This window comes from Hoplias malabaricus, chromosome Y, assembly GCF_029633855.1.
Source record: "Hoplias malabaricus isolate fHopMal1 chromosome Y, fHopMal1.hap1, whole genome shotgun sequence".
Lineage (NCBI taxonomy): Eukaryota > Metazoa > Chordata > Actinopteri > Characiformes > Erythrinidae > Hoplias > Hoplias malabaricus.
The window spans coordinates 49,220,262-49,243,908 of NC_089820.1; the positions used below are offsets into that span (position 1 = coordinate 49,220,262).

Below are 23,647 nucleotides of genomic sequence, written 5' to 3' on the forward strand. Positions count from 1 at the left end.
TTAATAATGAATTAATTTCCATTTTTCTGCAGATGTGAATGTGAAGTTGTTGTTTTATTTGATTTGATTAAAATAGGGAAATTCTGTAATAGCTTGGAAACTCTATAAAAATTGTAGCCAAACTTGTGTGTACTAAATAACCAGTAGAGCAAACAAAAACGAAGACCTGCAACACCATTTACAGACCTAGTAGATAAACTATGGAGAGCACTACCAAGCTAGGAATGTCCCAGTAATTAACGTGAGATTGCATGTCCTCCCACTCCCTCTACTCCAGGGCACGCAACCTCTTGTGGTTCAAATCCACAGAGCACAGTTTCACCATTTGGGGTTAAGCCTTCTTAGACCGGCATAGGCTTCTCCTGCAGCAAACGGGGACAATCTGCTTGACCTCAGAATAAACGTTGCATGAACGCTGTCTGCAAACGTGTGATGTCATTCAATGACCACCAGAGGGAAGTCTTTTCCTATCCTCATAAAGATTCCCCACTGTACTTCTAAGAACCTAAGCTGGTTTATAAACTGAATCAGCTTTTAAAAGATGCATTTGTCTGATATTGATACTGCGAGAGAGGTAAGGCCTCAGCATTGCACTGTGGAGCAGTGGGACTGTGTTCTCTCGAGTGGTGAAACTCATATCCAGTCTTCCAGAGCAATATGTGCAGAATATTTCACATTAACTGAGATATCACACGCCTATAGATTATACGCCTATATTATTTAGGAGAGAAAATTATCACCCCTGATAATTTTGTATAATTTTGAACAATGTTGTACAATTAACAAGAAAGTTATCCCTGCATTTCTAGAAAAAAAAGTCCAACAAGCTCCAATGAAAGTGGGAAAAAATATTCTTAATCATAATTTCACATTCAATAAAAACTGTGTATGGAAATCAAAAGCGCAACATTGAAGACAAAAATGCAGTCTTAAGCCATTTCTATATTTCTTAATCATTTTCCACTTTTTTTATTACATTAATAAACTGACTCTTTTGAACAAATGAAAGATTTTCCCTGTTTATTTAAAGGCTAAGCACCAGCTTTATGAAAGTGTCATGTAAAATGTAAGGAAACCAACGAAAGGTGTTCGAGAGCCTCTGTAACATGGAGGTAAACAGGGTGAGGACACTCACTTCGCCTGTTTTAGTTGGTGTTAGTTAACGTTAGCTTGACTCCCTAAACTCGGTGGCTCAGATTATACTCGGCTACGTTACGGAGGTTTATAGTGTCGGATGAGTTCGACTTCAATCACATTTACCAGAATAACGGTACCTCTAAATTTGAGTTTAGCTTATTGCTAGGCTATTGTCATGAATAATGTTGGTTATTTAGCGAGATACTGTCATAACAGTCAGTCATAACGGTGTTTTACTGCGGCGTTGTTCAGCGGTTGTCCACCAGTGACGTCACGGTTGCGTTCAAGAATTTCCGTAGCGAGCTCGGGTTTTTCCGTCAATTTAATAAAATTGTCCGTTTTAAAGCAAATTAAGCTGCTATTTTCATTTTAATTCATACTTATATAGGTCAGTAACTAAAATAATGTGAAATATTCATGGAGGTCCATTAAGTGGTGCTTAGACTTTAAGAGTTGCATCATGGCCGTATCTAAAACTTGGTTTTAATTACTATTTATGTATGTATGTATGTATTATGTATGTAACTTTTCAATGAATACTGTTCATGGAGTCTCAAAATCACATAAACAATTATACCATATCAGTGATATCAAGGTGCTTTCACAAATGCCCCTATGAATAAGTAGTTTACATATTTGCCTTTTAAAGTAATCCTAAGGTATAACTTTGTCCATTTGCCACTTCAGCTCGCTGCATTCTATTAATTTTTATTGGCGAGAGCTGCCGCTCACGCGCGTTGAAAGACAGGTTGCGTTGTGTCAAAAGTGCCTTGCAGCGCTACAAAAGTTCAGTAGAATTCAACTTGTTTCATCAGACTTCATATGATCTCAGCCGCCCATCTGCGTCCAGCCAATCAGACGAGAGCATCCCCCACAAAATACATTCCTTTATATATATTCATTAATGTCACTGACACACACACATGCAGTGAGCAAACAACCAGTATGGCAAAATGCTGTGGGGAAAAATGTGCAAGTACTGTAAGTTAGCGTTTTGTTAGAACTGTCCTCTCCACCTTAAATAAGAAGCGACATAAGGCTGAAGTTGCCTTCAGCACTACCATAATTCTGGATCATTTAAGGTGGAATGGAATGAAATGGATTTGCTGCACCAGTGTCCAAAAAAAAAAAACAGAAACTTGCTCTAGTTTCTGATTCTAATTTTCGGTTCCACCTTAAACCGAGCAGCAGTGTCCGCTGAAATACTGGAATTTTTAACTTAACCCAACAGTTGCGGCACTGTTGTGTAATCAAGTCACACCACCCACCCCTGCTGTTTTAGCTCATGCCAGTAAAAGTCAGACCAATTTTGTGTTTGTAAACAGAGGTGACATGTTCTGTGGACAGAGTTTAACTGGTGGCAAGAAAATGGGAATATGCATCATCCACACTACGCATTCTCCAGTAGTTTTAACCGTTAAAAATCAAACTCTTAGCAAAGGGGTGAAGTACTATCGTATGCAGCTCTTTTACTGCTCTCTTGTGGCTCTCCAAAGTGTTCAACTTTAACTTAACCGTTAACTGTGCGGTGTTTTTACAGACACAGCTCCACATTCTGTCCATTTTCTAAATTCAGCGAACAGCTTGACAAAATTCCACAAATATAGCGTCGGGTATGTGCCACTGTTCACAGGGCAGGCTGAACTGAGCTTGGGTTTCTAACATATCCAGAGCTACGAAATACGCAGCATGTCAACCGTCTCCATTCACTCCATTCACCCTATGTAGTGCACAATCGGCTTTAGTGTGTGTGTGTGTGTGTGTGTGTGTGTGTGTGTGTGTGTGTGGATTGAGTGTTGAATGGAATGGTGGTCTGAGCAGTGTTGATTGTAAAGCGTCCTTGGTTATCTAGAAAGGCGCTATATAAGTGTAACGATAAATAAATAAATAAATAAATAAAAAGGTTCATATCTTCCTATATTTATTGCATTGGGCGTAGGACCAATCCATGAAGTTCACTGTGTAGGGAGTAAGGTGCTATTCGGGACAGAGCAGAGGCTCCTCCATCTACTGACGGTTGGGCTGTTTTCAAACCTGACGCGGATAAACATGGCAATGTTCCTCACTTATATTTATTTCATGTTAACGTTTAAATAAGGAACGTGTTTTGAAATCTAATCAATAAAATCATTTAAAACTTCCAGTTTTTTGTTTGTGTGCTTAGAAGTAATGATCTGCAATATCATTGATTTAAAAAAATAATGTAAGTGAAGGAATATTAATCACAGCCATCTCAACTTCGCTGTAGAACTGTTTTGTCGCAGCCCTTCGGGTGAAATGCCATAGAATTTAACATTCAGTGCGTCCTTGCTGAGTTTGTCTCTGTGAAGAATGATACCTGTCCAGTTTTAGTGATGTCATTGCTACCCAAATATCTTCAGTTTTCCTGCGATCATTCTCCAATAATGGCGCGCTGGTGACGTCATGAGCAAATATTCAATTATTATTATTATTATTACCAAGCAACAGAAAAGTGTATTTTATGTTTTTCTTAGTGCCTCATTTTTCAGCATTAGGGATTAGGGAGCCATTTCTTTCTCAGCCCGATACGCAAAAAATAAAACGTATCAAAAATAGTAGCAAGACAAGAAGGCCGCTCCTGTCTAGCTCCAAAGGTTACATAGTGCAGTTTCAGTAGTGCTGAGCCCGGAGTAATGACAGACTCTATTCTCCATAATACAAAGTAGTTGAGCATCACAATAATTTGACGCTTTAATTTTAATGTATATGCTACCTACTGTTGTTTGAAATATAGTTGGAGTCAACTGTTGATTCATCTATAATAAATGACTCTTTTAGACGGTCGGGGGGAAAGAATCGGTTCACTGAACTCACTCGAAGTTTTCATCACTTGAAAGTGAGGGCGCAGCTGGAGAGAGAGAGAGAGAGAGAGAGAGAGAGAGACGTTTACAGCTCCAGGGCGCACAGAGCTCTGTTCCTCTCACCGGACCAGGCTCTTCTCTCACGGCTCGAAATGAAGCTCTTCTACGTTCCCAGCTGCGGGCGTTTTATGCTGAACGTTTTTCTGCTGCAGATCTTCGTTTCTCTGGAAACCTTTGGGGCGCCTTCGCCCATTATCAAGTTCCCAGGAGATGACACAGCTCCGCGAACAGACAAAGAAGTAGTACTGGTGAGTAAATAATAAAATAATTCTAATTAGTTTACATCCAAATAATGTTTTCAGAGACTCGTTTTAAGGTTCCAATGAAGGTATATGTAGTGATTGATCATTTGCTGAAATGTGATGTCAAAAGAGCCAGTCCTGTATGATCCAAAATCTCTCTCTCTCTCTCTTTCTCTCTCTCTCTCTCTCTCTCTCTCTCTCTCTCTCTCTCTCTCTATCTCTCTCTCTCTTTTTTTTTTTTCTGTCTTTCACGTTACGTATAGCATTATCTGAATAAGTTCTATGGCTGCCCAGAAGACAGATGCAACTTGATGGTCCTGAAGGACACACTGAAGAAGATGCAGAAGTTTTTTGCTCTTCCAGAGACAGGCGAGATTGACCAGAAGACGGTTGAAATTATGAAGAAGCCTCGCTGTGGTGTCCCGGATGTGGCCAATTACAAGTTTTTCCACAGATCACCCAAGTGGGAAAAGAATGACATTACATACAGGTTAAGAGACTGTTTTAACCTTTGTCTTTGTGTTCATACTCCAGACATTCCTAAGTTAAAGGGGAATTTCACTTAAAAAATTAATGAATAATTAATTTATTAAGATATTCAATATTTCAATAACTTGGAAATAATGGTGGAATTTCCCTTCAAAAAACTTGTTGGACCCACAGCTTGTTTTCTGGGAGGTCACCTTGTATTTCTATAATTTGTTGTGTCCTACAATTTATGTAACATTTTTTGTTTACACACATTCCATTCTGGTATTTAAAAAAAAAGATTTTTTGGAAATCCAGTGCTATCCCCCATTTTTGGGAAATAATACATAATAATAACAATAAGTTACAATTATATATCACCTTTCATAAACCCAAAGACGCTTTACAATAAATGGGGAAAAAAACTTGTTTTTAATTATTTTAGTTGAGATTTAAGCATAGAAATAGAGGGAAAATATCTAAGAGAGAGATGCAGGGCATTCCAGAAGGTCAGGGCAGCAACACTGAAAGACCTACCACCCAATGGTGGACAGCTTAAACCTTCGAAGAAGAGCACAATCAGAGGACAGAAATGAGCGTAGAAAGAGAGCAGAAAGATAGGACGGGGCTAATCCATCCAAAGCCTTATAAGTCAGCAGAAGGATTTTGTAGCGGATGCATTCAGAAAGAGGCGACCAGTGAAGCTGATGAGAGTACAGGGGTGAAAGGAGCAGATGTTTTTAGATTTGGCTAAAAATCTGGCAGCTGAATATACTGAAGAGGGTGAAGAGTTTTAGAGGGGAAGGCCATATTTGGGTTTAGTAATGTTTTTTATCGTACAAAGCTCAAAACGTCCCAGCTGGAGAACAGGAACAACATTAGCAATGTCTCAAGAATGTCCTGAATGGTCTGTGGTGGTTTGATCTGACCGGAATGATAGTGCTAGCATTGCTAGTAACAGAACTAATTAGAGAGAGCAAAGTGGCTGAAATGATAGTTTGTTTTGTCTAGGAGAGCTTCTGTGAGCGATGGCTGAAGCTGATAATTGACTGAAAAGTAAATGGTAAATGTAAGATGAGCTAAAGCAGTTTAAACTTTAAGAGCATTTCTTGTAAGTGAATCATAGCAACAAGTATGTTAGCTTTTACCTAGTCTACTACAAAGCTTTATCAAAAGAAAATTTAGTTTTGTTTGAAAGGCTGTTTATTCATGCTAGGCTTTTTCTTGCTTAAAGTTTGGAGGCATAACTGTCTCTATCCTGTTTAGGATCTTGGGCCATACTCCTGACCTGGATGAGGAGACCATTGATGATGCATTCTTCCGTGCTTTTAAAGTCTGGAGTGACGTCACTCCTCTCAAGTTTACGCGTATCATGGATGGAGAGGCTGATATCATGATCAACTTTGGACGCAATGGTACCCACAATCACACTTTTCTTTTTTGTGGTTTTAACTGGATGGACTCTGCAGCCTAGGCCAAGAGCAGACTAAAGGCATTATATGGCCTATATATCTGTGGACAGCCTGCTAATCCAGGATGATATTAGGTAGTAACTGGCTTGTTTTGCTGTAGTAACAGCTTCTTTTCTGGGAAATCTTTACTGAACTGAACATTACTGGAATACAGAATGATGCTTTGTCACTCTAAAGAATGCAGCTCAGTTGCTTCACAGCCCAATGCTGGCGGCTTTATACCCCTGCTGTTTGTTCTCTTTTATGAGCGTCAGGATGTGTACAGGGCAATTCTTGAAATAACAGGCAGTGAGTTTTCTTTATTATTTTCTTGACATGACAATGTTTTAAATTATTTATTTATTTTGCCACGTTTTCTTAAAGAAATGTAAGTATGTGTTACTGACTGCTAGATATACACACAGCTTATGGCTAGTGTGTATAGTCACTTAAGTGACTGTCTGCCTTAGCTGTGGTTTTGAAACCATTTTAAATTATACAGTGAAAAGGCAAAGTGCAGCTCAGTGGACTGGAAATTGTGGCTCATGACATCCACATTGTCCAAAGAAATGACCAGACAGTTACTCACATATGAAGACATTTATTTAGCAAGACCTTTGAGGTAAGATGGAAGAAAACATTATTGAGCTGATGCTGCAGATTTCAAAGGGAAACATGACATGGATAATCTTTGCACAACCCTGGTGATGAATCTCAGCTGGATTTGAAGTAGAGATGCGCCATTATGGAGTTTGTAGGCCAGTATGGATAAACAGCTATTAACATCTCGATGTGGCCGATACCTGCACGTATAAATGATTTTACTTTGATTTCTAAAATAATTTCATTACTTACTAGACATTGCAAATGTTTTATTATCGGAAAATTTACGTTAACAATTCAATGGAGTATGACTTATAATATGGCTATAATTTTAATATTAGACCAGCTTTCATAAACATCTGCATATTTATTACCACTAGTAGTGGTGCTATAATTTTCAGCCATATTTTTAATCAGCTTAAACATTAGATTTTGTACTTGTGATAAACATCTCATAGCATCATGTCCTGTTCAACAACAGATTAACAGGAACAATCAGAAAATGGAAAATGCTTTGTAAAATACATTGTAGGTGGTGACTTTGCATTGGGTTGTTCCACAGAACATGGTGATGGTTATCCATTTGATGGGAAGGATGGTCTCTTGGCCCATGCATTTGCTCCTGGACCTGGGATTGGAGGAGACTCCCATTTTGATGATGACGAGCAGTGGACATTGGGAGAGGGTCAAGGTATTCTTATTTTCTGTTGTTTTTAATAGTGAAAAACCAATCATGATTGAGATTTCTCCACATATTTAGCAGAATCCTGAGCCTGGATTTTTGAGTGAACTTGAGTGACATCTCATTCTTAATCCGAAGGGTTTAAGGAAATTAAATCTTACCAGCCCTCCATTTGCAGCTATAACCATTTCAACTCTTCTGGGAAGGCTTTCCACAAGGTTTAGGTGTGTGTTTATGGGAATTTGTGACCATTCTTCTAGAAGCGCATTTGTGAGGTTAGACACTGATGTTGGTGAGAAGGCCTGGCTTGCAGTGTCCACTCTATTTAATGCAGATCAGTCAATTGCTTGCTCATCCATGTCTTTATGGACCATGCTTTGTGCACTGGTGCACAGTTATGTTGGAGTTATGTACAGGCAGAAGCCATCCCCAAACTGTCTCCACAGATTTGAGAGCATGAAATTATCCAAAATCTCTTGGTATGCTGAAGTATTAAACATTCCTTTCACTGTAACTAAGGGGCCAAGCCCAGCTCCTGAAAAACAACCCCAAACCACAAGTACCATTCTCCTGGCATCCGTCAAACCCAGATTCGTTCATTGGATTGCCAGATGGATAAGCATGATTCGTCAGTCCAGAAAACACCTCTCAACTGCTGTAGAGTCCAGTGGCAGCATGCTTTACACCACTGCATCAGACATTTTGCATTGAGCTTGGTGACGTAAGGCTTGGATGCAGCTGCTCAGCCATGGAAACCCATTCAATAATCTGAAGGCCTCATAAAGTTGGAGTGCTGTAGCAATTGACTCTGCAGAGAGTTGGCGACCTCTGTGCACTATGCACCTCAGTATCCGTTGACCCCGCTCTGTCATTTTACGCGGCCTACCACTTTAAGGCTGAGTTGCTGTTGTTCCCAATCACTTCCATTTTGATATAATACCACTGATCATTGACTGTGGAATATTTAGTAGCGAGGAAATTTCACGAATGGACTCGTTGTGTAGGTGGCATCCTATCACTGCACCATGCTGGAATTCACTGAGCTCATGAGATCAACCAATTTTTTCACTAATGTTGTAGAAGCTGTCTGCATGCATTTAATTTAATGATTTGGATGGGTGAGTGAATACATTTGACAATATAGTGTTTTTTAAGCTGACACTGATAGAAACACCTCATTTAAATGTTTTATTTGCTTTTTGTAGTTGTAAAGGTGAAGTTTGGAAATGCAGAAGGAGAGTTCTGTAAGTTTCCATTCCTCTTCATGGGGCAGGAATACAACAGCTGCACGTCACAGGGCCGTGATGATGGTTTCCTTTGGTGCTCCACAACCTACAATTTTGATGAAGATGGAAAGTATGGATTCTGCCCACATGAGTGTGAGTAGCCTGATTTCTTGGATACAGCACATATTGTTATCTTCTAAGAGTGTCCATTGTCTGGGAATATTTATTTGACTTTTTTTCTAAAGCCAATTTTTGCATGGCTGTTAATGACACATGAAACATAAAATTGACATATACTTAAAATGTGGTCTGGAAGAAAACTAAAACCTGATAAGACTCTCATGGAAAATTTAAATAACACAATATCTGTCAGTCTAACACTGGTAATTATAAATAACATGCCGTACCTCTAATGTTACAGTGCTGTTTACATTGGGTGGAAATGGAGATGGCGCCCCCTGTAAGTTCCCGTTCACATTCCAAGGGGACAAATATGACAGCTGCACCACCTCAGGCAGAGATGATGGTTACCGTTGGTGTGCCACTACTGAGAACTATGATCAGGACACAAAATATGGATTCTGCCCTGAAACCGGTACATCTACATTCCCTTTCTCTATTCTCACTAAACCATTACAAATATATGAGTAATATTACACTTGGGTTTCAAAATTTGCTTTGAGTCACACATTCTCAGTGATGTGTTTTATGGATGTGTGGTTCTAGGAAAGGTTAAAGTACAAGAACAGATAAACAATCCTGAAACAAATCTATCATTATATACCACATCCTCTCACAGTGTGATGTCATGTTTCAGAAGGGGCAAATTTAGGCCCCGGTGGTAAAAATCCTTCTCAGACATTTCCTTAAACAGCCCTGACACATCCAACAAGCAATTAAAATTAAATTAATTAATTTTGCCTCTACTTGTTTTCTAGGAATTTCTTGTATTGTTTGAGCATGGTAGTTTACTGTTAGGTACTCATCTTAAATATTCTTACTTCTTACAAATTAAATGCTTTTAAAGAAAAAAATGTGGATCTGTACTACCAGGTGTGTTTGTGACTGATTAAAAAAAAAAACATGACATTACTTCATCCATGAAAGTTTCTGCAGGGACCCACAAGTAGTTCTTCTGTGGCATATCTCTATAAAACTTGTGTGGCACGTTCATTTTTTTCATAAGCCTAGTGTGAAACAACCTGCCCACAAAAACCTTCATAACTGTGGCTTCCACTCTTCCTGTAGTCTCCAAGAAGGTTCTAAATTTTATTATTTTTATTTTTTTCATTGTGGGCTCGCAGTTGTTATTTTCCATTATGTCAGAGAGCTGGCTAAAGCTAACCAGGAGAGTAAGGCCTCTTCATCTGGATCTAATTCACTGAAAATGCAACTTCTTTTGTGTGTGTCAGAGAGAGTGTGAGTGTGCACGCACTCCTGTGCGTGTTCATATAAACCCCTGATTTAAAAACAACAGAAGCCTTGGGCTTTGCCAGCCATGTCTCCAATTAAAAGCTCAGTAAAGCAGGGTAAGACAGGCTTCCATTTCTTAAATAAGACATTTTTTGTTGTAAAAGCTTCTGATATCTCTTTCTCACTCCGACTCTGTTGTATCCTCACCCCTGGAGTATTCAGGACAGAGCTTTTCTTTTCCTGTTTGCTACAGAGATTCCTGTTATTTCAGTCCTGGCCAAAACACAGACTTGCTGTTAAGTACCAGTGGGCCATCTTGGTCTCCTAACGACGGATGCTCACTTGATTAATCTCACCCTAGATACTAGAATCCTCCTTCTCCTGTCAAGATGAAAATATTAATTTATTGTTGGCTTCAGTGTGATCAGGGCTATAGTGAGTACAGCTTACACACTAACAGTGCTAATTAAAGGAACAATTTGTAATATTTATACTTTAAAATTACAGCTTTAAAATCTTCATTGACTTGTAATAGTGAAAATAAAGCCTCTGACATTGCTACACTGGCCTCAGCACTGCAGAAATTGTACTATATAACTTTTGGATGAGGTCAGGATATTACTCCAAAATGTTTTATTTATATGTGACGCATATTTACATTTTTTTATTTAAATCTCTTAAATAAATTTATTTATCTCACTTTTTAGATCACATTTTGATCCCTTTTCTATGTGCCATCAAAATCCAAGCCATATTGGAGGCGCAGCAATGTGAACAGCCAGCTAAGATTTCAATTAATCATCAGTCAATCACATTTTATTTATATAGCTCTTTTCACAAAAGAGAGTTGTTAAAAAGCAGCTTTACAGTGATACGGGTCCAAGACTTTAACATAAAACCGTGAAGTCTGCTCATCATTTCCAACTGAAATAAAACCTTTCAAGGATTTTCATTTTTTTTAAATACTGAGAGATAAAACATTTTGTATTACTTAATCCAGGCTCTGTTACCCATATATAAGAAAATAAAACCCTTGGAAATATGTATTCAAAATTGTAAAGAAGTAAAAGAGTCTAGTTCCAGTCTTTCACTTAAAAAGGCCTGAGAAAACCCAAAGAAAATAGTCAGAATTGGTCAATGTGCACATAGCCCAAGAGGACAAAATTTGACTCTTATGCCCAACTATTTTCCTTTAGTCATGTTAGTATTTTATTTTAAAAAATGACTATATGTTTATAGGTTTTTTCACTTTGCTAATCTTTCATGTCCTTTTGTTCTCATGCAGCTATGTCAACAGTTGGAGGGAACTCTGAAGGTGCTCCCTGTGTCTTCCCTTTCACTTTCCTGGGCAAAACCTATGATGCGTGCACTACCTCTGGTCGCAGCGATGGGAAAATGTGGTGCGCTGTCACCAAGAGCTTCGATGATGACCGCAAGTGGGGCTTCTGTCCTGATCAAGGTGTGTGTGATCAGATCTGAGAGGCCGTTTTAAACCTTTATACCATTGGTTGTTATGGATCTGAAACATGATATATAACATGATATATTAGAGCTAGTTCAATCAATCTTTGTACAAAGACCAGTGTTTGGCTGTTTTCCAGGCTACAGTCTTTTCCTTGTGGCGGCTCATGAATTTGGTCATGCTTTGGGTTTGGAGCACTCTGAGGATCCTGGCGCTCTCATGGCCCCAGTCTACACCTACACAAAGTACTTCAGGCTCTCCAACGATGACGTCAAAGGCATCCAGCACCTCTATGGTAAGCCCAAAATGTCAGAAGGAATTCAAGAATATTTATAATTTTTTTTGGATGCAACTGCCACTATTGAAAATACTAGCAAATGTATAGTGAGTAGAAGCACAAGTGAATACATCAAAAACTCAAACTTCAAACATTTGCCTGTCCCACTTTTACTTTGACCCATTTATAACCTCTACATTTTTCACAGGTGTGCCGACAGACAAACCCCTTCCACCCACTCAGGGTCCAGTAACTCCTATGGATATCTGCAGTGAGAATATCATATTTGATGCTATAGCCCAGATCAGAGGGGAGACCTTCTTCTTTAAGGACAGGTAATTTTCATATGCACTTGAGGAAGTTCTTGAGCCATCTTTTGATCAAAATACTAATCTGAACTTTATTGTTTACAATTTGTTCAATTACTAGTGATATTTACAGGTTTATATTTTCAGCGAATGCAATAGACATTCTCATGTGTGTAAAGTCATTTTAAATTTATATATTAAATTAATTTATTTTTATATCTCTTTACAGTCTTGTTCAGATATATTATGCTTTAAGGAAGTTTAAGGAAAATAGCTGTTTGTAAGGACTGGGGGCAGACTGACGGAGGTGGACGCAAATGCTATAACACAAACTTTATTTGAACAGCAAGAGATAACAAAACAGATATGGACAAAGAGACAATACACAGGGAGCTAAACTGAGACTTAGACAAAGGAGCTAAACAGACTAAACCTGGACATGGAGAGCTAAACAGATTAAACTTGGACACAGAAAGCTAAATAGATGAAACATGAACACAAAGAGCTAAACAGAAGAAACTTGGAGACAGAGGTAAACAGAGTAAACTAAAACACAGAGAGCTAAATAGACTAAACATGAACACAGAGTTAAACAGACAACTGGTACTGACAGACAAAGGGAAGAGAAAAAAATCATGGAACAGACGAGACAACCGAAAATGGAACAAGGAGAAAGCAAACCAGATTATAATCAAACCAAATGTCCAACAAGCAGGAAGTAACACAAAGGAGCCTAAATATATGACACTGACAAGGGACACCTGGAATAGAAAACGAGGGGGAGGAGCTAGGGCAGGACTAGGGTGGAGACAGAAACAAAAACAAACACAGCCATGTGCTTATTAAGCACATGGTGCGAACAACAAACAGGACAGGGCCAAGGTGTGACACTGGTATGAAAAGGCTTATAAAAGACTAACCATAACATAAATATTTTGTGTGAAAACTCTTTGTTAAATTATTCATTCCATCTTTAATATTTAAGTTTTAATTATGGACTAGGTTTTATAAAACAACAATAGCAGAGTTATATTCTTAAGTTTGCATACATAATAGACTTAACATACTTAACAGACATGTGCATTATGGCATAATTAGGTGTCCAGTCATTTCTACAGCTTCTTTTGTGGCTGAATGATTTGAACAGCGTAAATGTTTATTATAAAATGTTCACTAATTTAATGTTCACATTTCAATTTATATTCAGTTTCCTGAAATCAATACAGGATCAAATGTATGCCTATGCATGCCTAAAGTATTAATTTGGTGATGCTGAATGCACCAAAATAAATTTTAACTTCATGGTTAACATTAGCCTCTTATACTAGCTGGAAGTGTCTTGTATAAAAAGTGCTTGTCTGTACACATAGGATTGACCAGTACATACTGCAAAGGGAAGGTCCAAAGAATTCAATGAAGATCTGAAAAAGAACGTCCTACAAGATTTGCAGCTGAGGAACAGTTGCAGAAATAATTCAAATCCCAGTGTAACCATCACATACATGTCCATTATGTACACTATTCGAACAGAGCGCTATGTATGGTGATATGATGTTAGCTGGAGATTTGGCAGCCAATCAGAACAAATGTAATTTATATATCAGTCTTAACAGTAACATAAGACATAACCAGGAACAGTAGCATAAACTGATTAAAATAAAGGGATAAATAGAGTTTGGAAAATGGTTACATAAAATTAAATTACAACAGTACATAAACCCACACGATCATGATAAGAGGAACACTGTTGAAAAAAAAATACAAGAAAAACAAAACCTATAGCGCCTTTAAACAAATATGGCAGAACTAATACATTTTAGAGGTTTAAAAAAGGCAAACTGCAAAGTTCTAGACTGATCTAGAAATCATTGCACAATTATGCTCTTTTCTCATAAACATTTTAACTTAATAAGAACTTCACAAATCGCAGCTTAGAGCAGCAAAACTTGAGCAAAGCGTACTTTGAGTGGTAATCAGTACCCGTCATCTTCAACTCCCAGGCAAAGCATAATAAATTCATCTGTTTCTGTTTGGTTTAAAAATCTGCTGCCAGGAAATGAGCTTGCCACCACAGTGGGAAAGTCCAAACTAGTTTTTTTTCCAACACTAAATCAGATATGTTTGAACTCATCATAAAACAGGAATAATAATGTCATAAGTACTTCAGAGAATGATGTTGTTATAACAATGATGTTGTTATAACAAAATTCAAGTTATTCCACATGTGTAGCTTTATTTGTTTTCTGACGTCCGGCAATGAATCCACCATGAATGTTTAGACTGACTTTTACATATTTAATGGTGTAGAGTGTGTTCTGTCTGTTGTGCAGTTTACAGCAGCCTTGTGGAGTGTTTTATTGTAATTACATAATTATGACCCACATAAAACATTCCTTTCGTCTGCTGCAGACTTTCCAGTGTATCAACAAATAGGGCATTAGTGAAAGGGTCTGCATCTGAGAGGTGCCTTCGTGCTTTATATTAAGCTGACTTAGGTAACATTTACGAATGAATTTAAGTGAAATTCCAGAACAGATTTCTTCCACTTACGCTCAATGCAGTAGAGTAATTCATGCACATCCAATGCTCACCTAAAGAAGTGGAAATTTGTTATTAATTGTCAGATTAGCTTAGGTGGCTATTAGCTGTCAGTTGTTGTGAATGTTACAGTGTTTAATTGACGCAAGTATATCCCTCAGTCTTCCGAAAACCTACACACACATACACACACAATCCACATATACAGACTTCCGTTCACTCCAGATGTGCTCTGTCAGGGACCAGGTCTGTTGGGAGCAGCTAACCCAAAAAATACAATTCTCTGTGTCTTTGAAATTGTTGGCCTGAGCATACAGACACGTGGCAGAGAGATATCTGGTGGACTAGATGCAAGCCCACCTACACATGCGCACACTGTTGGTTAAATGGAACCATCAGCATCCAAAGCAAACAGCAGTGGACTGAAAAGCTTTCAGTCAGAGAAGCTTGCTAATGTTGTCTCAGAGCAGCGCTGCTGGAGTAAGAGAACCACCCACCAGCCTGCGCACAGACCTATCTTTAATACGAATTGTTTTCTTTCGCCTCTGTGGCAAACGATGATAATCAGTGGTCCACACAAATATACTGAGGGCAGTAATGTATATGCTCTATAACACTCTTAGACTTTAATGAGCCAATTCCTCACTGTTCACATGTAAAATTACTTTCTCCATATACTTTAAGGATGCACTGATTCAAATCAGTTATTTAGCACATATAGGCATTTGAATTCAGGCACAAAAGCATTAGTGAGCTCAGGTATCTCCAGTTTATTCCATAAGTTTATGTCGCTAAGTACAGAGAACGCTTCCAATTCTCCACAGCCCAATACCTTTCTTGCCCATGTTTGGCATTGGGTCTGGTGACTGTAGGCATATGTGCGACTATTTATGTGCAAAGTATTTGGCAAACTTCTATCGAGATTTTCACTGGAGATGTGTCTAAGCTGAACTGAATGCAATGGGTGCCCCTTAAAATAGCAGAATTTAATCATTAGTAAGTGGTCACTTTAAACATCAAGCGAGAGAGATGTAAAAATTGCCAATTTTTTGTGTTATTTTTGTCATTATTTCTTAGAATAACCAACTAGGCTACAGCTTCTTATGTGCTGTGCATGTACATGATTGCTAGGCAAGCAGAGGCACTTAATTGTCCTAACGAAATAAATGGATAAATGCTAGGGGACTTTTTTTATCCTCTTGCAGAGCCTGAGGGAGTTACAGAAAGGATTTTCCCCTGAGCTGCTGAATTTGTCCAAGATTGTTGGCTTTAGATTTAAAAGATTGAAAATGTTTAGGCTGTCTTTGTTACAAAGGCGCTGCAATACTTGAGGGTAGCCTCATTCAAATCCTTGTGATGTCCAAGTCCAAGAACTGGCCTCATTCTCTGGGTGGATAGGATGGTCCCTTCCTTCCCAAACAATGTCCAGTTAGCAAGGGTATCTGTCGGCTGATGTAACAGATCTGAGCTGTTTGTTTTTACTGAGACAAAGTACACTGTTCAGTGGTGTTCCGCAGCAGTTCAGAAAGGTGCGCTAGGTTAGCTTCATGTGACTCAGAGGAAGTATGTGTTTTCCTCTGAGGCAGGTGGCACTGTTGGGTAAAATTGGAGTAAGGAACTAACAAGTGAGTAAAAATGTAGGCATAAATTCTAGCTAAACAAACATCCAGTCTTGAAAACTAAGCACACTTTTATTTTACCTAGTAAAAAAATGAGGGTCTTTAACCAGGCAGAATTTGCATTGTACAACTACCGTAAAAATGAGTGCTATTTTTCTCTCATTGAAAATTTATCAAGGCTTAAATACTATTATACAATACTGAGCAAATAAATGGACCTCTGCTTAGTTATACAAATGATTCGATATATCATTATGACAGGGTTACTGTAATAAACATTATGCAGCAGGGTCCTGAAAACCCAGAGTCAGTAAGTAAAAAGGCTCACTTTACTATGAGGCAGGATGACTTTAGCCCTCAGATATGCACACAGCTGGGTCACTTGCCACAGCTGTTTAAACCATTGGGGAGACAGAGAGAAACAGAGAGAGGGTAAAAGAGTTTTCTGTGGCTCACATCCTTTATTGTATTTGTGCAGCTGTCTTCAGGTTCTCATTCCTTCTTTTATTATTGCTTGGAATGTATCATATTAGATTAATGCATTCCTTATCTCTATTTTAATTATGGTCCTGGACTTTTCCACTGAGTCGTAAGAGCTCGAGTAGTCCTGTTGGAGCATGTGTAAAAAGAGGGAATGCTGACATGTCTGAATTCACTGAGGGCAGAGAGTTGCTGCTAACTGTGTGCTAACAGGGAGTGGTGTCTGGAGGCTAGCCATTTGATCACCTATTATTAAACCTTTTGTGCTATTCCAGCATGTCTGGAGTCTATTTGGGGAGAAGAGATTCTTCTTTTAATTAGTTTGAAGTAATATCTAGGCTTAGCACTTCATAGTAACGACATACAAGAGATAAGATAAGAGAGTCTTCTGTTTGTTGTTGTCTGCTGAAGATTCTTTGTAGTTTCTAACCACACATTTAACTTAAATTGAGCTATATATGTGTTCAATGTACTATCATTTTTCTTAATATTCATCATATCCCTGAGCCTCACCTTTAATCTCAATCCAGAACATAAGCCTGACCCTTAACCTACGGTTCAAACGGTTCTAAAGCATTGGGGAATCAACAGAGAATCATCAGACCATTTCACAATGCATCAAGGACTTAGTAACAAGACCGATGTCAAAACAGCAGATGTGGCTGCTCAACTTGAGAAAAAAATTAGATATACATGTCCTCCTCTGTCTAGTACATTCCTCTGCTTCATATGTGAACCAAAGGATGGCTATAATAACTTAATGTTTACACTAGCACACAAACCAGAAGTGGGTCGTATTTGCTGTGCATGGAAATCGCAGTGGCCGGATCTGCCTTTCAGAGGCTGAAATATTTTGGCCTTTGAAAAATAGGTCAGTGGAAAGGGGGCTGGTGGGGGAAGTGGGTATTGTTGCTGTGCTGAATGTTGGAAAAGCGGGCGAGTTTGAGCCTGTTCCGCTGGCTCTGCTCTCAGCCGCTGCCATAACGAGAAACAGATGCTGCAATGAATCACCCCGTTGTGGCCAAGCCATAGATCTACTAATACAGACTCCCTCACACTCTCTCTCTTTCACAAGCACACTGTCTCTCACTCCTCCTCTTTCTCTCTCTCACCTCTGGCTGCCATTTTACTTCTCCATTTGATGTGATATCGCCCGATTACTCATAACCCCCACCCTTGGTTTCTCCATTTTGATTTGTTTATGGTGTCGTTCAAGTTCAGCAATTCATATGTCATGTCTAGTTAATTTTCTCTCTCTCTCTCTCTCTCTCTCTCTCTCTCTCTGTGTGTCCCAGGTTCCTCTTCAGATCACCAAATCCACAAACTAAAGTATCAGGACCCCTGTTGGTGGCCACATTCTGGAGTGAGCTCCCTGAGAAAATAGATGCTGCCTATGAAAACCCTCTGGAGGAAAAGACGGTGTTCTTTGCAGGTACACTGCCCTTATTGCTCATATGTTGCACTTTTTATAGGTATTGTATAATGTTTATATTATCACTGCAGCCATTTTTATAATGTAAACATTTGTAAACATCACTAAGGCCGCTTTTTTGGAATCCTGCTGAGCAGGATGATTTTATATGTTTATATTTTATACGTTTTCTCCTTTACTCAACACTGAGTAGTGTAATGTCCTGTTTGACTGTGGTCTGTATAACCACTGTGGAATTTCTTACACACAGGTTATGGAATACAGAGTTCAGCAGGATTCTGAGATTTATATATCTGTGCTTCTCTGTAACTTTTAATTCCAAATGCTATCTTTGGCATTTCAGAACTTTGGTGGTTTGTATTATGATAACTTTATAAATTGCTCTGCCAGGAATAATAAAGAAACAGCTGTTTCTTAGATATGCAATGTTATACTGTATGGGAGAATAATGAGTACTGAACCAAAAAGATGATGGTAAAGTTGAGGCCAGAGGATATCAAACTCCTCAGAATGCAAAGCATTGCTAGAGACAATATTACAGTGCACTAGGAACATTTTCAGAATAAAAAACAATGTCAAATCACTTCTTCAGTCCCTTAAATCCTTAACAACATCACAATATTATTGAAGCAAAACTCTTATACAGTTCTTATAATACTCCAGTGGTCTCTCATTATGGAGATATTTTTAGCCTGCTAAATGTGAATGAGTGAATGAGCTTATTTGGTAAGATTTGTAAATAACAAGTTTTATGAGGGGTAGTGTCGCAGTCACACAGCTCCAGGGGCCTGGAGGTTGTGGGTTCGATTCCCGCTCCGGGTGACTGTCTGTGAGGAGTTGGTGTGTTCTCCCCGTATCCACGTGGGTTTCCTCCGGGTGCTCCGGTTTCCTCCCACAGTCCAAAAACACACGTTGGTAGATGGATTTGCAGCTCAAAAGTGTCCGTAGGTGTGAGTGTGTGAGTGAATGTGTGTGTGTTGCCCTGTGAATGACTGGCGCCCCCTCCAGGGTGTATTCCCGCCTTGTGCCCAGTGATTCCAGGTAGGCTCTGGACCTGGATAAGTGGTTACACATAATGAATGAATGAAGTTTTATGAGGTGAAGTTTAATAAAAATAAAATATATAATCAATGTGAATGTGCATCACAGGTGATGAAATGTGGGTGTATTCGGCCAGTACGCTGGAAAGGGGCTACCCTAAGAAGATCTCCTCCATGGGCCTGCCTACAGACCTCCACCGCATAGATGCAGCCTACTCCTACCACAAGAGCAAGAAAACATATCTGTTCTCAGGAGACAAGTTCTGGAGGTACAAACCCAAACACACCACTACAGTTCTTTTTTTTTTCATTTATAATAGGAACTTATTAAAGCTGTGCTGGAGCAAAGCTGAAGCACTTTCTTTTTGTTTCAGTGTCTGAACTTGGTGCAGGAATTAATTAATTATACGTTTGACTTTACATAGTCCACGTATTCCTTTTCCTATACATTTCTAATTAACATATCACATGTGTAGTTCATCTTGATTGACTATGTAGAATAACACAACGCATAATGCATTTGATAGCTAATCTGCCCATTTATGCCAATTATGATATTATGATACAAGAACCAGCTTTTGCTATATATATATATATATATATATATATATATATATATATATAAGGGACACACTTAAGCTAAGTATAAAAATGGTCAGAAATATCAAGACTAGCTATTGAATCATAATTTTTATATCACTTGAATGATATATTCCCCCCTTTTTTACCACACAACTTAGGGCTCCCTCATTCTAAATCCCATCTAAAGCATGAAATAGAGTATTATTTATTGTCAAATATTATCTGTAAACATTAGTGGATGAGGGTCAGTGGAACAGAAGTAAGTAAAATTTATTGTAGACATGACAAACACGCATTTTTAAGAAACACACCAAGTCACCTGTATAATATATTTGTAGCAATTAGAAAGTCAGGGGAAATAGTGAGATTTTTCAAGCAACCCTTGTTTGTGTTCTAATAAACCTACAGGTACAATGAAGCCAAGAAGAAGATGGATACAGGCTTTCCCAAACTCATTGCTGATTCCTGGAATGGTGTTCCAGACGATTTGGATGCTGCTTTGAGTACAAATGGAAATGGTAAGAGACTAGAACAAAAAGCTGCCTAGACCTTTTATATGGGGGTGGTATGATTATGCTCAGATTGCCCTGAAAGCTATTGGACAGCCTTTGGAAGCTTTGTAAATTTACAGTTGCATATATAAAAAAACAAATAAACAGATTTCTGAAGTGTAATATTGGCATGTGGGAAATCAGATATATCTTTTAGACTAAGGGGCAGTCTGTGTTCTTTCCAAAGTATTGACATTTTGTTTTGGTGCAAGCTGTTCTTAAGGTCAGTGTATATGTATTCTGACCCTGCGTGTGGGTGTTGGATGTAGTGGGGTGGTTGTTTTTTAAAGAGCTGTTGTTGAGTCTGGAACTGAATCCTTGCCAGTTGTGCTAAAACCTCATTCCCTCACTTGCAACACAAAAGTCATAGATTGCACAAACCAGGCAATTGTGTAGATGATATGTGTGTGCCTTTCTTCAACACTTTACAGACTTTTTTATTTGTTAGCCCTGGATATGTACCAGTATTCACTAGTAAGATATACCTCAATGTTCAGTAAATGCAGTAAATGCAATAAATATATATATATATATATATATATATATATATATATATATATATATATATATATATATATATATATATATATATGAATTTCTACTTACAGTATCACACAAACTCAAAGTAATGCTGCTACACAGAGACGAGACACCCACACACACGTTGAAAACTGTTAAATAGAGGAAGTCTGTGTGATGTGTGAAAGGAGCCTCTGTGCTGGTAATTGGCCACCTAAATGCTTGGAAAGCAGAGGCCAGGTCTTTAAGCTGTGATGTAGTGTCAGAGCTGACGAACACACTTATTCACCACTGTCTGTTTACTACACCTTCTTACTGGTAACTATTTCGAGCGTAATATTCTCATAATGAATGCTTTCCTTACAGTTAATTATGCATCTTCTGATGACTTTACTGTATTTGCTCATCCCTCGGCTCTGCTGCAGGAAGCTCAGGCTATTTAGATCACCTCATGAAACTGCCAAGATCTTGTACTCAGCCAGGTCACAGATTGTACTTTAGTATTTGCTTATACTGAAAATCACATGAGCTGGAGAGAGTCATTCATTTGGTTAAAATAGAATGAATTTTAACATTTTAATCACAAATGTGCTTGTTTCTGGACAGATTCATTCATATGTACTGTACTGATGGGATCCAGATTTTATTTAAGCAGGTTTTAATTTCTAGACTGTTCAGTTATTAACTTGACTTATTTATAATTTTAATGAAAAATATAAGATTTGGAAAATATAAAATTATGGATAAATTTGACAAATAAAATGCCCTAAATAAATTACCATTTTAATTTCAATTTAAGTATATTTAAAGACCCCTTTTTACAACTAGTGTTTTCACAAACCTCACAGAATTCCATGTTCTAGCCCCAAAGGAGCATCACTGAGGAGGTAGAGGAAAGAGGAACTCTATCAGAACATGAGGAATACTTAACTAACCACTTAACATCTAAGAAAGCAGCATTTAGTGCTGAAAGATACATGTGCATCAAAGGCCTTCTAGATGACATCTTTTTCAGGACATTCATGCATGTTACAACACAAACCCACATTCCACACCTGTTACAATAAACATTGGTGACTAGTCAGAAAAGGCAGACCTGTTTGCTGCATTATAAATAATAATAAAAAAAACTAGGGTCTAAAGGTAAAATTTATGCTTGTTTTTAAGTGTTACCTTAAGACCAAATCATCAATATCTATTGATATTAATATATTAAGACTATTAATTGTTCTGGAATTGCTCAAGATTTGTTAATTTAAGCAGTTATAAGACAGGAATTAAAAATTGGGCCTGCACACCTGCTCTTGCATTTGGGCTTATGAAGCATTCTTATTTGTTGATACTCTTTGCATTGTGCTGACATTCTGTGATGTCCTTGTGTGTTCTACAGGCCACAGCTATTTTTTCAAAGACTCCCACTATATGGAAATGGACGAGAGCCTGAAGATCGTCAAAGTGGGTGAGGTGAAAACGGACTGGCTGCGTTGCCGAGCAAGTGCACTGTTTCCAGCCTCAGGGTGAACTTTAAACTTGTGTCACCACATCACATTCCAGCATGGTGTCCAGTCGAATGAAAACACTCAGAGTTATCAGACTGTTCTCTCCCTTATGCCAGATGAGGACACTCTAGCCTTAGCCAGCCTGTGAGGCTTCATCATAGTCATTAAGCTCTGGGTCTGTTCCGTAATGGAACATGGTCAAATACCAGAGAGATAATAAAACAATTTTGTATTGTAATACTGTGTGATATTTGCTGTTTATTTTCAGTGTTAAAGTGTTTTTTTTTCTTTATGACCTCTTTAAAAGAAATAAATCATTTGTAAGATACCACATTTGCAAAGACATCAGGTATGTCCCCATTGAACATTCATGCAGTGTTTTTTTTTTTCATTGTAATATAGATATTGTCACTTAAACTGGATTGATTCAAGTAGGACTGCAAAATTACAGTGAAAATGGCTACAGTTTGTGCAGTGTTTCAGACATTAGCTTGCTGTTTTGAAAAGCATACTGCCTTAAATAGCCTGTTAGATGTAGTCAGATTTTTTTTAATGTATATCAGTTGTTTACTGTTTTACATTTTTTAAGGGCAAGCACTTTGTACATTGATTCTTATTGTGTTCTGCAGCAACACAGAGACCAAACATATCGGTAGCACTCGGTTTTCTTCTAAATGTCTGTGATTCCTTTCATGAAAGTATTTCAGGAGGTCGTTCAGGGCACGGGTTGCCTGAGATTGTATAGGGGTTTGGTGCATGATGGACTCATGACAAGAAAGTATAATGGAAATACTGTTGATTAATCATATGTAGTATTATTTGTATCTTTTGAGTTGCCATTGTAATTCTTTTTTTTTTTTTTTTTTTTTTGCTTTGTGCACTTTGTCACTACATGTAATTCTGAAAATAAAGACAGACTGTCCAACATCATTGATATATTTGTCTTTTTTTATTCCTTATACAACTCTACATGTGGATATAGATGTTCATTTGGGCATGCACAGCTTTATAACCGCTACAGGAATGCATGAAAATATATGGGACAATCTGGAGCAACTGCAGAAGGATATGCAGAAGGTTTTCTTAAAAATCACGTTAACCTGACATATTTTTATACAGTGCTCAAAGTTAGCGAATGCAAATGACAAATTTGTAGAAGGGGGTGGCACAGTGGTTCAACAGGTAGTGTTGCAGTCACACAGCTCTGGAGGTTGTGGGTTCAAGTCCCGCTCCAGG

The 23,647-nt window shown here is 38.2% G+C and overlaps 1 protein-coding gene across 1 annotated transcript; it reads left to right on the forward strand.

Annotated features, from left to right (window-relative positions):
• Nucleotides 1-3,995: 3,995 nt before the first annotated feature.
• On the forward strand, nt 3,996-23,331 carry LOC136678140 (72 kDa type IV collagenase-like). The gene is made up of 13 exons (XM_066656024.1): nt 3,996-4,267; nt 4,525-4,751; nt 5,996-6,144; nt 7,346-7,474; nt 8,671-8,844; nt 9,113-9,286; nt 11,390-11,563; nt 11,706-11,861; nt 12,052-12,178; nt 18,084-18,220; nt 19,370-19,529; nt 20,251-20,360; nt 22,303-23,331. The coding sequence occupies exons 1-13, from the start codon at nt 4,112-4,114 to the stop codon at nt 22,431-22,433; spliced, it is 2,004 nt and encodes a 667-aa protein (XP_066512121.1). The 5' UTR covers nt 3,996-4,111; the 3' UTR covers nt 22,434-23,331.
• The last annotated feature ends 316 nt before the right edge of the window (nt 23,332-23,647 follow it).